We start from the raw sequence: 14,827 nt of genomic DNA, 5'->3' as shown, positions 1-14,827 counted from the left end.
CGTGATCATGAGGGTGAACTACATTCTGTACCCAGACTACCACTGTGTTTTTCACTTTCAGTGCAGTATTCAACAAATTACATGAGATGTTCAACACTTTACTGTAAAGTTGGCTTTGTATAGATGATTTTGCCCAACTATAGGCCAATGTGAGTGTTCTGAGCACGTTTACGATAGGCCCGGCTAAGATGTGATGTTGGGTAGGTTAGGTGTATTACAGGCATTTGCATTTGCTTCTTATAGTTTTCAACTTAAAGATGGGTTTATCAGGATGTAAATCCATCATAAGTCTAGGAAGATCTATATAGGATTTGGAAAGATGGAAAGCACCTGTTGCATGGGACAGAACAGCGCAAACTCATGGTGAGGGAAATGACCACCACCTTTCCCTATGCTCTTACTCCGCGGCCCCAGAATTCCAGTTTAACCCCACAGGATTCCCACAAGCCTCCTTCCCTTTCCTCGGTTCCCCTTTGCACCTGTTCTCTCCGCCCGCCATGTATGCGCATGCGCGGAGCGATTCTTAACTGCCGCTTTGAAGACCGCGGGGCATCGATCCACTCCGGGCTCGGCTTCTTGACTTATCGGCCCTCGATTGAGGCGCTTGTCAGCGTCACTTCCGGTGCCTGGCTCGGCTTCCGGCTTCCAGCTTCCGGCTTGTGATTCGTACGCGACGCGGCGGACGCCTCCGGTGAGTTGGAGCGCTTTTTTTCTTAATTCTCTCCGCTTTCCCGGCTGCGGGTTGCCCCTCGGCCAGACGCTCTCCTGCGGGAGCTGGGGGTGGGCAGGGCGCGGCGCGGGGCCGGAACGTATTCGCGGAGGGTCGGCGAGGGAGGTATGGAAACTGACGCTCGGGTCTGGCGAGGCCCCTGGACTTAGGAACCTTGTCTCTGGCGGGACGGGTCGGAGCTGGGGATCGTGTGGCCGCTTCCTGGGGCTTCGGGCCGGGGCCGTGGGCGAATATGCCTGGGTCTGGAGAGGCGGGAACCCTCGCGCATATGAAGTTATGGATAACTGGTGTTTCTTCGCTGGTGCGAGTCGTTTACAGCTCGCTCTGAGCCTTCAGGTGCTTGCCAGAGGCTCCCTTTTGGATCCGGGAGGCGACTCCCGGTACCCCGGCACTAGTCCAGGCCACCATCAAGCCTCGCGTGAGATAAAGCGAGAATTTCCCCCTCTGATATCTCTGCCTTTAGTTTGATCCCTGTCACTTCCCTCTCGTCGTCGTTCGCGACCTCAGTCCCCCAGGTTTCAGTTTAGGGCGTCGCAAGCCCCTGAGAAGCGTTAACTTTGACCTGTTACCCGCACAAGTACAGTCCTTGTCTGTGGGCTCTTTCTTTGTACGTCATCCTATGCTGTGCACATAGTGTGGGTGTAAATGTTCATGGAACGAAGAAATATGCGGGGCATCAAGGAAATAAAAGCAAGGCCACAATTTGCAACTAAAACAGTGGGAAAAAATGAAATAGTGTGGTGGGTGTGAAAGAAAAGTGCAGGAGACAGAAAACAAGGGTCGAATTCTCAGGTCTCCTGCTTATCAGCTATGTAACTGTGGGCAAGGACTTGCATTAATCTGTAAAAGACATTAATAACAGCTGCTCGAAGTGCTTACTTCTGATTCCAGAGCTGCTAGAACTTTGTCTCATTTAGCCTTTTGAGCTCTACTGGGTAGATTCTGTTACCATCCCCGTGTTAGAGATGTGGACCTGGGAAATTAGAACTTGCCCTCAGTCAAGCAACTAGTAAGAGCATAGATTTGAATTCAGATCCGGCTGGCTCTAGAATCTGAGCTCTTAACCATCAGGCGGTACCGCTCCAGTCTCTCAAGTCCATTAGAGGTGACTTTGGAGTGGGAGCTGTTGGTGATAAATTAAGTAATAATATGAAAGGGCTTTGTAAGAGTACCCATGAAAGAGTTTTTGGCAAACTTCATTAATGTTCTTTTTTTTTTTTTTTAATAAGTGTACTTATTTATTTTTGGCTGCATTGGGTCTTCTTTGCTGCACGCAGGCTTTCTCTAGTTGTGGCGAGCGGGGGCTACTCTTTGTTGTGGTGCGTGGGCTTCTCATTGTGGTGGCTTCTCTTGTTGCGGAGCCCAGGCTCTTGGCACGCGGGCTTCAGTAGCTGTGGCACGTGGGCTCAGTAGTTGTGGCTCGCGGGCTCTAGAGCACAGGCTCAGTAGTTGTGGCGCAAGGGTTTAGTTGCTCCGTGGCATGTGGGATCTTCCCGGACCAGGGCTCAAACCCGTGTCCCCTGCATTGGCAGGCGGATTCTTAACCACTGCACCACCAGGGAAGTCCATTAATGTTCTATCTTTATGATTTTTACTGGATATACATTTGCTAGTTTCTTTTTTCATTTTTTTTCAAATATCAATTTTTAAATTTTGTTAAAAAAGAAGTTATTAGGTAGATGGGAGAACAGTATTACTTGTCATAAGTGAAAGATAAGTATAAAAATAAATTATGGAATAAAAGAATGTTATTAAAATCTGACTAGATAATAGTGCCCCACCAAGTTTTCAGCCTGAGAACTATTCTCCTTTTGTTTAAAAAAGAGGGCTAGCAAGTCCTCGAGAGGTTTTAAAGACTACTGCCAAACTGATATTTTCTGACATTGGGGGTTGAAAGAATTGAAAAGTTAGTACCCTTGTGCTGTGTCCTTAATGCCACGCTATCATATGAATGAATCCTCCCTGTTTAATAGCAGAATATTTACTGTCTCTTTAGGCTATTTGAACAGTTTAACCCACAACATGGATATCAGACCAAATCACACAATTTATATCAACAATATGAATGACAAAATTAAAAAGGAAGGTAAGTGCTTTTTTTAAAAAAAACTAAAGTGTGTTTGCTTACTACCATCTTAAAAATTATACAGCTTCAAAAATTCTCATCTAGTCATCTTTCTCAGTGCCTGAAATAATGGTTTATCCCTTATTGTGTAAGGATTTTAAGGCTTTTTAAAGATAAAAATAGGTAGGGGCCGAAAATGTGTTGAATCTGTTTTCACTTGTAGATAAATGGTTTCAAAAACTTAAAATTAGACTGCTAATGGGAATAGTAAGATGTTTTTATTAAAATATGTAACTTTGTATAAATAAATGGGGGGGGCACTCAGTGCCGTGTCATTTTATGAAGAATTTTGTCATAGTTTCATTCACAAATAACTGGTTCCCCTCTAATTTTGTGCAGAATTGAAGAGATCCCTGTATGCCCTGTTTTCTCAGTTTGGCCACGTCGTAGATATTGTGGCTCTAAAGACCATGAAGATGAGGGGGCAAGCTTTTGTTATATTTAAGGAACTGGGCTCATCCACAAATGCCTTGAGACAGTTACAAGGATTTCCATTTTATGGCAAACCGATGGTAAATCAATCTTACTTTGGCATTAATCACTATTAATGGTATGATAGATTTGTAAATATACCCTTGAAAATATGGCTATTGCTTTTTGCCTTCAGTTAAGAGTGGGTTTGGGTTTATTTTGTTTATGTATTTATTTTTATAGAAACACTTTAGTAGTAGAGCTTATAATTCACTTCTTGATTTATGATAGTTCAAATAGGCAAAACAAAATACATTGAGATGTAGAATATTTTAAAAACAATGGCAGTATAGGCAATATTTTCATCTCAAAAGAACTAGAAATTAATAATTACTCAGAAGATTAAAAAGAAACCTCTGTAAACTTGTAAAACAACACAAAACAAAAATCGTGGGTCAAAGGGAATCCAGTCTGAAGTTTCAGAAAGTAGCATAGTGAAATACTGCATGTCAGAAGCTATGCAGTCAAAGCACTGATCTGAGGACAGTTCATAGATGTAAAGTCATAGGTTTTATTAATGAATAACAATGAATGGAACTGAAATAGTCACACATGGAAAGTTTTAAACTCAGGAGTTACATGAGATTTCACATTTAGCTGCTGGATGAAGATTGGATTGTGGGAAGGGCAGAAGGGAAGTAGGGAACTCAGGAGGCATTGGTATAAGTCAGAGATGGTAGAGGATTGGATCAGGGTGGAGACAGTGTATATAGCAAGGGGCTCTAGGTGTGTGAATGGGTACGTAGTACCTTGGGTGGGGATTTCAGTGCTTTTCTTCCGGAACTGGAATGTGATGGGAGGGGATGTTGGGGAAAGAGTCGAGGCCCAGAGTTTGAAGGACCCATGTTCTCATTCTAGTTCTGCCATTAACTGGTTCTGTGCTCATGTTCACTTTGACCTGTAAAAAAAAAAAAAAAATGTAAGCAAACTCGATATTCTTTGGTCTAATTCAGAAGCGAGCAAAAACTCTATAAAGGACCAGATAATAAATATTTTAGGCTTTGTGGGCCACATACGGTTTCTATTGCATATTCTTATGTGTGTGTGTTTGTGTGTGTGTGTGTGTGTGTGTGTGTGTGTGTGTGTGTGGTTTTTTTAAGCAATCCTTTAAAAATTGTGTTTAAAAAAAAAAAAAGAAAAAAGTACTTAACTCATAAGCCGTACAGAAACAGCCATGGGCTGGATTTGGCCCATAATGTGTAGTGCAGACCACTCGTCTGATCCCTTTTTTTTTTTTACAAATGAAGAATCAGGCACAGAAAGCTTATGTTACTATAACCAGTGGCATCATCAGGACTTGAAAGCTAATCTCCTGAACACCCAGTATTGTGATTTTTTTTTTTTTCCCCTAAACTGGGATTCAGCACCCTATCTGTAAAAGGGCCAGATAATAAATATTTTAGGCTTTATGAGCCAGAGAATCTCTTTTGCAGCTACTTAACTTTGCCTTTAGGACCAGAGAAGCAGCCACAGACGGTGTGCAGATCGATGAGTGTGCTGTGTCTCAAGTAGACCTAATGTACAACACCAGGCAGTGTTGGCTGTGGTCACTAGTCTGAGGACCTTGGTACCACGCTGTTTAATTGAGGACTGAGCGCTTTTTGTCTGTTACTGGAGCACATTTTCTTCCCGTCCTCCATCCAGCTCTCCTTTTCCCATCATTTCCCACCTGACTGGGCACCATATATGTGGAACGTCCTATTCCAGAAAACTGGGGGATAGTACCTGCATACCCCAATTTTCAGTAAATTGGCATTTCCTGAGACCAGTTTATCTTTCTCAGTAGTGTAAAGAACTAGCATAAGTGAGATCTCAGTTGGCAGTAGCATAAGACTGGGTTTTAGTTTAAATCTACAATTACATTAGTATGAAGGAACAGTTTCTTCTCGTAGAGGGTTTTAGGGCTGTTTTGCTAAGTTGGGATGACAAGTTTGCATGTGCCTGTGACTGAGATCCAGGAAAGCTGGAAATTGTTTGCTGCGTTTGGCACTGGCTTCACCTTGCCAGCTAATTATTTAAAATCAATGGGAAAAGCCCATTAGACTGATCTCATATTGAAGGTATTTTAGGAGGTCTGTTCTCTGCCTTCAGGAAAGTAGTAGATACTGCCAGATCTCCCGCATCCTGGAAGAAAGAAAAGAATGTTCCTTGAGCTGTCTTGTTTATACTTACTTAGATGGTTTCAGTTGCCAACACACCAGATCAGAAATGAACAAAATTTTCTATAACTTGGAACTCAGAACAAAATTATTCTCTGTGATTCAAGGGCATTTGGTTATTTAATTACAAAAATACCTCAGTAAAGTAGAACCATCTTCCTAAGGACTTCTGTCATGAAACCTTTGGTATGTATGTAAATCTTGCACCTTCTCTAAGCTGTGGGTGGACTTTTATCCCTCACCAGTATTTAGTCTAGACGAGGGTTTTCAACACTGGCACTTTTGCCGTTTTGAACTGAATACTTTTTTATTGTTGGGGCTGTATTGTTCATGGAAGAGTGTTTAGCAGCATCTCTGGCCTCTGCCCTCTTAGCATGACAACACACAGTGTCTCCAGTCAGCAGTGCCAGCTGTCTCCTGGTGGGCAGATTCTCCACTGGTTGAGAACTGCTGCTCTAGACCAGCCAGCTAAGAACAAGGGCTGAGGTCAGAAATTTTCACAGGTCACAGGGGCAAATACAAGATCACCCAAGATCTGTTCAGGTCAGGAAGAAGGGAGTTGGGAGGGAATCCCTGGGAGCAAGTCAGAGTTGGTCCAGAACTATTTCTTTTGGTTAGATGATGACATGCAAGACTAGCAGAGTTGCTCGCAGGGTAAGTCCACTTGGAGCTGCCATGGTCCAGCAGCCAGAGGAAGCCTCAGGGACTGAGGTATCGTGGGAGGCCTGCCCCCCTCGGTTCCCCCGAACATTCAGCTATGCGATAATGCTTTAGGCCAGGGCCATACTGCACAAAGTGTGGGCCCCACCATCCCCTTTGTGCTTGTTAGAAGTGCAGAATCTCAGGCCTCACCAGACCCCCTGCATCAGGATCTGCACTCTTACAGGCTCTCCAGGTAATTGGAATGCACATTAAAGTTCATGAAATGCTGTCCTAGACCAGTGTTTCTCAGCGCTTGTTCAGTCGTGTGTGCTGTGCCTGCTGGCTGTGGCGTATTACTCATGCAAGTGACCTGGTTGCACTAGCTGTGACGCCATCTTTTTGTTTCCTTTCAAAGCTTTTTAAATTTAAGTGGATGCCACTGTTAGTCATTTCATTTAAAAATAATAGACCAGATTCAAGGGAAAGTCATTCTCAATCTTTGGTACTTTAACTTTGGAAGTAACAAATTCCATGCATATATGGACCCTCTATGGAGTGTCCCTGTAAGGGATAGACAGCTTTCCAATGCAGTTTTCTCTGTTCTTTTAAATGGAGAGGGGCAGTGGTGCAGATATTTCAAAGTCCTGTTTTTCTCATATGAAAATCTATGGTTTTTTCTTGTAATAAACACAGTTGAATCTAACTTTGTCTCAGTTGTGAATCATGGGGCACAATTTATTTTCATTTGGTGCTCAGTATATTTGACAGATTTCCTTAAGTATGTGTTTAAAATTAGCTCGTATTTGCATAGTGAAATTTGAAATATTAATGGCAAGTGTAAAAACAGCCTTCAGCATGATGTAAAGTAACTTGTTTTCAAATAATTAAAACAGCGAATCCAGTATGCAAAAACAGATTCTGATATAATATCTAAAATGCGTGGCACTTTTGCTGACAAAGAAAAGAAAAAAGAAAAGAAAAAAGCCAAAACTGTGGAACAGACTGCAACAACCATGAACAAAAAACCTGGTCAGGTAAGATGGGCAAAAGTTCTTTTTTTTTTTTTTTTTGGTGTTAAAAATTTGATAGAGATGTCTGTCTTCCATTTGAGGGGTGATCTTTGAGGCATGCATGTGCACATGTGTGTGTTTAAAGGTAGATTTTTAAGAAGCTGGAATGGTTGAATTCTAAAATTCCAATATTTGTGTTTAAGCAACAGATTAAAATACAAACCTTTACATATGCAGATTTATATTGAACAGTTTTATTTGAATTTGCATGATATTTAGTTCCATCATTCTCTAAAATTTGTTAATATCTATTGGCTTATTTTTCAAGTTCTGTGTATAAATAATACTGTAGGTGTTATCTTTAATCTTGAGTATGCCACTGAAAGCTGCTTTCTTTGAACAGTTCAGGAATTCAAAATCTAATTTAAAATACCAGGTAAAGGTGAAATTATCATCCAAAAAGTAGTTACTTTGGGATTGAAAGTGATTAGAAATCAGTTTTACTAAGTATAATGCTTGACTTTTTTCTAGTTGTTTTAAAAAAAGAGAAAGACTGGTCCTTGGTTTTTCTCTTATATTTATATTTCTCCATAATTTTAAAGCTTAGAGGTTGAATTTTATGATATAGACCTTTCAAAGACATTTGACAAGTTAAATAAATAAATGTTTGAGTCAGAGTTTTAAGATGTAAATTCTCAGTGAAAGTAAAGTTAAATAGATTTAAAAATCTGTTAATCTTATTTTTATGAAGTAATTTAAAATATAAATACCTGCTGCTTTTTTAGAGGGGTTGGAAATTTTAACTGTTTCTCTATTTCTTTGGGTTAGGGAACACCAAATTCAGCTAATACCCAAGGAAATGCAGCACCAAATCCTCAGGTAATATTTTTTTCCATGTGATACTTACTTTAAAATAAAATTACAAAACAATAACAATAATTACAACAACCTACATGTCTCCAAAAACTGAAAATGATTCCATCTGTAAGCCACAATAATGTGGAAACTCCGCAAAACATTTTAATTTTCTTTAAGAGGGAGAAAACAAAACCTGACTTTATTCCTTGCTTCCCATGGTGAGTCAATGACAGAATCAAAACAATAGATTCTAAGCTCTATGAGGGCAAGGAGCAAAATGGTTGTTTTCCAAACAGTACATGGCCCAGAGCTTTCCAGGCTTGTGGCTTGGTATCCATTCCCATTGGCTGAAGCACTAACCCATCTTTTCTGATAGAGCAAAGTTGTTTTACAGTTGCCTTTGCTCTTATTTCCTCAGCACATATATATTTAAGTCTCCTGATATAGACTTATCAGGAAACTCTTTACCAAAGAGTTTTAGAAACTCTTTACCTAAGCTTCCCAGTAAAGGCCTCAAAAAGAAAGCCTGAGTTATGTACTAATGGTTTCCCAATTAGTCCCTTGGGTGCTAGGGTCTGACAGGATCCTTACATCCAGGGAATTCCTTGCACCACTGAGGTTTTCCTCCTCTGATTTTAAGTTATTTGCATTTTCTTGCATTGTCTACTCTTTTGAAGTCTTTCAACAATTATAGTCCAGTTCACAAACGCCAGCACTTAATTCTCTAAGCTCTAAGTTGTTCTTTACATTTCATCTTTTTTCTTCCACGAAATTAGCTTGAAGACAGAGGCTCTTACATATAAAGACCTTTCCCTATAGTTCCCCATAACAGTGTCTGTTTCCACTTACTTGTATGTAACTAGATGCCATGTATATCTCATTTACTCAGAAAAAAAAAAACATTAAAAATCGCCAAGCAGTGATTCTTAGTGGAAATCTTTCTATTTCCAGATTTTCTCACACACTGGGAGGTAGTAAGCAATAGTGCAGAGGATTGAACATCTGAGGGTTAAGCAGCTGAGTATGGGTGACACAGATGCCTTCTCTGGTTTGTTAGGATCGGTTATATAATCCAGACGACAAAATCCTCCTGTTTCAGCTGACCTCCAGATGCTTAAAACTTAAATATTGTTTTAAATACCGTTAATTAAATACTTAAAAACTGTTAATAAGATTTGTAATCTTCCAGATATTTATTAAGTGACTTGAGTGTCTACCTTGTTTGGTTACTGTTAGGTTTTTGCTTATTTCTCTGGTGTCACTGTTTTTCTGTTTTAGTGTTTGATGTAGTAAGATTTCACAGGCCTTAAACGGTGGAATGTAGTTTTCTGAAGTTTAGATTTTAAGAGCCAAATGGTTTACTGTACTTTTTATATTTACAAACTAACTTTGCCATTTCTTTTTAATAGGTCCCTGATTACCCTCCAAACTATATTTTATTCCTTAATAATTTACCAGAAGAGACTAATGAGATGATGTTATCCATGCTGTTTAATCAGTAAGTGTTTCCATAAACAAGTATGTGTTCCGAGAGTCTCCTGACAGGACAGATAGCACTTCCCTGGGTTGAATCCGTTTGTATATCACACAGTAATTCCTTACAGCTTCATTGTGTTGCTCCAGGATTAATCATGAACTGAAGCCAGTCTGCCGATTTAGCAAATAAAAAGCTAAATTACCTCTAATGTTTGAATTATTAATTCTAGTTGATGAGTAAAACAAGAAACAAAGCTTTGATGAAATGACAAAAAATAGAATTAGCTTACATGATTCCTGCAGTTCTTTTCATGGTATTAATTATATTTTAGGCTCTTTCATCCCACTCAGGATTCTTGCTGGGATATGATACTTTTCCTGGACTCATATCAGGAAGTTACTTAACAAATTTAAACACACACATTTATGTATTTGATGTCATTTCTGTGTTTACCTGTATATAAATTGTTTACATATGTAAAAATTGTTTTAATTCTTTATAGATTCCCTGGTTTCAAGGAAGTACGTTTGGTACCTGGGAGGCATGACATTGCTTTTGTTGAATTTGAAAACGATGGACAGGCTGGAGCTGCCAGGGATGCTTTACAGGGATTTAAGATCACACCATCCCATGCCATGAAGATCACCTATGCCAAGAAATAAGATTTGGGATAGCTGCCTTTAAAGGACTTGGTGTTACGTATAGTTTTCATTTTGATAACATTTGGTCAGGCCATTTTAATAGTTGGGGGTAAGGGAAAGTGTATGTGAAATTTTTGTAAAGGATTTAAAACTTTACCTAGTCTTTGTTTAGCCTTAGTGAACTATGAACTGTGAAGGCCTTAATTTTGTACAATAAACTTTTATTTGTATTCTGTACATAATATTTCATTTATTGGCCCACTGTCCTATCACCAAATGCTTATGCTAGTTTAGAACACATCTTAAGGTATATAAAACTAATAGGATGCTTTTCTAGTGTTATTTTGGAGTAGCTAATGGTAGATGCTTCTCTAGTGTTATTTTGGAGTAGCTAATGGTAGATGCTTTTCTAGTGTTATTTTGGAGTAGCTAATGGTAGAGAAACATTGAACCACTTTAATAAAAGTAAAGGAGAATTAGATCAAGCACTTGATTATATTTTCTGTAATGTTTTATGCATATGAACTGCCATCCTGGAATTCATTTTTTGGTTTGTTTTTGTTTGTGGGGTTTTTTGTTTGTTTGTTTTGGGCGCACCACACCGCTTGTGGGATCTTAGTTCTCCGACCAGGGATCGAACCCAGGCCCCCCTGCAGTGGAAGTGCTGAGTCCTAACCAGTAGACCACCAGGGAATTCCCTGTTTGTTTTTTTTAATGATTCTTTTACTAATGATAAAAATGATCATCCTGGATATGAGAAGAAGATGGGACCTGGGCAGGATCTAAATTCCATCTTCATATTCAAATAAATGAGCATAGTATTTGCTGGTAGTAGGCATTTCACAAATCTTTTCATTCAGTTTTTAATTGAATAAAGGTCATTTAGGAGTAACTGTACTTACTGTTTTCTGGGAAAACAGATGGAAAGGGAATATTGTCTTTAGACTTCACATTTTATGCTCTTACTCTTTTGAGGCAGGATCTTTCCTAAGGAATACCTGCTCAGTTATTAACCTCGTTATTGAACGACCTCCAAAGGAAAGATTTTGAGTCTGTAATCTTTTTGAAGACTAGTAGGCTGACTTGCAAAGGTTGCCAATCCTAATCTTGCTGCCTCTTTGTGCTTCTTAAACACTGATGCTCAGGATTTTCCAAAGCTCATTTTCTGTAGTGTTTGAGTTCTACCTGAGGCTATCGATACAAGTCCCCTGCTAGTAAAACCACAGGTGTCTATAGAAGTGGACGATTTTTTATGTATAGTGCATGGTAAAGTGACTATTAATCACTTTTTGTGTTCCTGTTTTAATATTTCCTGGAACAAGACTTTTCCTATCACTTAGTTTTTTTATGTATTTATGGAATATATATGGAATACATATTTATAGGAAGACCACTTTCAGAGTTACGTAGATTTTTATCACATCACTCTTGTGCTTACATAAGGAGGAAAAAGCAGAATAATTTTTATCCCTTAACTTTCCACCTGCAGAGTCTGATTCTTATGAATAACTTTTTAACCTAGTTGTCAAGTTCATGTATGTCCATAAAATATATTAACTGAGTTACTAGAAAAAAGACCATGCTCTTGCATGTTGACAGCAATGCCAATTGCTATTACATTTGCTAACTGCTTGCTCTCAGTGACTGTCCTTAGCTTGTCTCAGAAGATGTTTCACAGGATTTCCCTGGTGGTGCAGTGGTTAAGAACCCGCCTGCCAATGCAGGGGACACAGGTTCGATCCCTGGTCTGGGAAGATCCCACATGCCGCGGAGCAACTAAGCCTGTGTGCCACAACTACTGAGCCTGCGCTCTAGAGCCCGCGAGCCACAACTACAGAGCTTGCAGCCCCCGCTACTCTTAGTACTCTGTCAATAGTTGATGCGTTTTGGTAGTTGTATAAGTTGTGTGAGAGTCATAATCAAGATACAGAGCATTCTGTCACCCCTCAAAGACAAGAGCTGCCTTGTGCCCCTTTGCAGTCAGTCTGTCCCCCCATCCCGACCCCAGGCAGCCACCCATCTGCTTTCTGTCACTGCGACTGTGCCTTGTCTGGGATGCTTTTGAGACTCATCTCTATTGCGTGGGTCAGCAGTTTGTTCCGCCAGCGGATGGGCATTTGGGTTCTTTCCAGTTTGAGACCATTAGGAATAAAGTGGCTCTGAACATTCACATACAAGTCTGTGTTGGACATATGTTCTGTTAGAAGATTTCAAGCAGAGGAGTGACATTTGATTACTTTTGAAAGCTTTTTATTTTGAAAAAATTTCCAATTTATATAAAAGCCGAAATAGTACGCAGAGCTCCCATACATATTTTTGAACTGTCGAGGAAAAATTTTCCCCCTCTACCCCTCCTGAGTTCTTGTGGCTGGACTAATAATGAAATTGATACAAAACAGATTAACAGGGGGAAAAAAAATTTTAATTCATGCAAACAGAGGTCTCATAGGAATGAGACCTAAGTAGTGGCCAAAGCAGGCAGCTTTTATACCTTCTAGAGAAAGAAACAATAAACTAGAGATGAAGTGACACGGCAAAGAAACTTAGGTTTTGGGTGCTCAATTAGTGAAGAATCTAAACAGTTCGGCCCTGAGGTAGTAAAGGAGTAACAAGGTTTGTTTATACAAGCTTCTTGACCTGAATTCCCTATCTCTGGTGAAAGGGATGTCCTACCTCTAGATGCAGGGGGTGCATCTTTCACATGAGAGATTTATTTCCTGCTTTCTGGGAGGCAGGAGGGTCAGAGTGTCACTCTTGCATTGGCGGTTTCTTAAGTAACTAATTCAAAATAATCAATATGCCTTATTTTGGGGAGGCCCACCCTGAGCCCTAGCAGAACCATTTGACAAGTGTGTTGACCTGATGGCTTGTTAACCCTTAAAACTTCAGTGTGGATTTCCTAAGTACAAGACCACTCTTCCACATAACTTCTACCTGACCAGCAACATCAAGGAATAACATTCATCCAATTTATTTTTTTGTATTTTATTTTATTTTTGGCTGCGTTGGGTCTTCACTGCTGCACGTGGGCTTTCTCTAGTTGCGGCGAGCAGGGGCTACTCTTCGTTGCGGTGCGTGGGCTTCTCATTGCAGTGGCTTCTCTTGTTGCGGAGCATGGGCTCTAGGCGCGTGGTCATCAGTAGTTGCAGCACGTGGGCTCAGTAGTTGCGGCACGCGGGCTTAGTTGCTCCGTGGCATGTAGGATCTTCCCGGACCAGGGATCGAACCCGTGTCCCCTGCATTGGCAGGCGGATTCGTAACCACTGCGCCACCAGGGAAGTCCCCATCCCATTGACTGATGTCCCAATCATGACCCGGGAATCCAATCCAGGATCATGTGTTGAGTGTAGTTGTCATGTCACTTTAGTCTCCTGTCAGTTCCTCAGCCTGTCCTAACCTTTCAGGATCTTAATTTTATATAGAGGTATCACATCTATATATCTATGGGTGTATCTATTCAATTATATTAAAAATAATGAATTTGCAACAGTACCTCTGATTGCAACCCAATAGCACTGAGTTCATTCTAGCCTTCCTCCTCTCCTTACTTGTAACTTATTCTTCTCGAGACCCATTAATCTCCATGTATTTACAAACTATATTTTGAAGAAGATTCGATCAAACTAGGGTCTTCTGACCATCCTTAACTTACTCATCTGTGGGAGTTGCACAGGGGGTCTAGAGGTAGCAAATGTTGTTATCCATTAAATATAGCAGTTTTCAACTTGAATTTAACTTTCAACTTTGACTGCATATTAGAATCATCTGGGAGATATTTTCAAATACCCATGCCTAACCTACACCCCAGATCAATTAAATCCCAAACTCTAGGGGTGAAACCCAGTCGTCAGTATTTCTTAAGCTCCCCGATTGAGTCCAGCGTGAGTCAAAGTGAAGAACTAACAAAGCAGGTTTCTACCTTTATGAAGTGGGTTATATGATTAGATTATTAGCTCAAATTATATTTTTCAAAGGTAGTCTATAGAAGATAATGTCAAAATGGAAACTATTGGGAGAGTCTCACATCTCCATTTTAAACTTAAAGACTTAAAGTATTTTGTTTGGGTACTTAACAGGCATTTTGTCCCTTGAAAATGTTGTAACCAGCAAAGACCTGATGACAAATATGAAATCCTGGCTAAATATTTGTGCTGTATTTGATTTGCCCTCGAGCAGCACTTCTCAAACTTTAATGTTCATACAAATCACTTGTGTCTTGTTAAAAAGTCCATTCTGATTTAGCAGGACTGGGGTGGGGTCTGAGAGACTTTATGAAGTGATGCTAAAGTTGCTGGTCTGGAGACCATGCTTTGGTGGCAGGACCCCAGCGTCTCTGCCCTAACCATTTAGTCAATGAGTCTTAATTTGAGGGGTGTAATGAACATCTCTTTAGGCCTGATAAAACCTAGGGACTTTCCCCAGAAAAAAAGAGTACACATGCATGTATACACCTAAGCATACAATTTCGGGGATCATGCATTCATTCAATGAATACCTATTTATGAGTACCGAGTATTTTTCTGGGTGCTAAAGATAGAGCAGTGGACAAGATGGAAAATGTCCCCACCTCGTGGAGTTTTCATTGTGGTGTCAGGGGGACAAATCACCAAGTAAGTAAACAAGACATGTCAGGTAGTGAAACGTGCATCAGAACAGGGTCCACTGGACGAGTGATGGACGGATTGGGTTGTGGGAGTGCGGGACTGGCTCTGTT

General features: G+C 40.3%; 1 protein-coding gene across 1 annotated transcript; it reads left to right on the top strand.

The window, feature by feature from the left end:
* The first annotated feature begins 629 nt into the window (after positions 1 to 629).
* Positions 630 to 10,598, top strand: SNRPB2 (small nuclear ribonucleoprotein polypeptide B2). Its single transcript, XM_007191848.2, has 7 exons — positions 630 to 691; positions 2,727 to 2,816; positions 3,195 to 3,367; positions 7,021 to 7,161; positions 7,966 to 8,016; positions 9,405 to 9,493; positions 9,975 to 10,598. Exons 2-7 carry the CDS (start codon positions 2,753 to 2,755, stop codon positions 10,132 to 10,134), a joined length of 678 nt encoding a protein of 225 aa, XP_007191910.1. The 5' UTR covers positions 630 to 691; positions 2,727 to 2,752; the 3' UTR covers positions 10,135 to 10,598.
* Positions 10,599 to 14,827: the final 4,229 nt, after the last annotated feature.

The sequence above is a fragment of the Balaenoptera acutorostrata genome, chromosome 15 (genome assembly GCF_949987535.1).
Source record: "Balaenoptera acutorostrata chromosome 15, mBalAcu1.1, whole genome shotgun sequence".
In the NCBI taxonomy this organism is placed as follows: Eukaryota; Metazoa; Chordata; class Mammalia; order Artiodactyla; family Balaenopteridae; genus Balaenoptera; species Balaenoptera acutorostrata.
The sequence above is the reverse complement of the archived record's forward strand: the minus strand, read 5'-3'. Positions and strand labels throughout refer to the sequence as shown.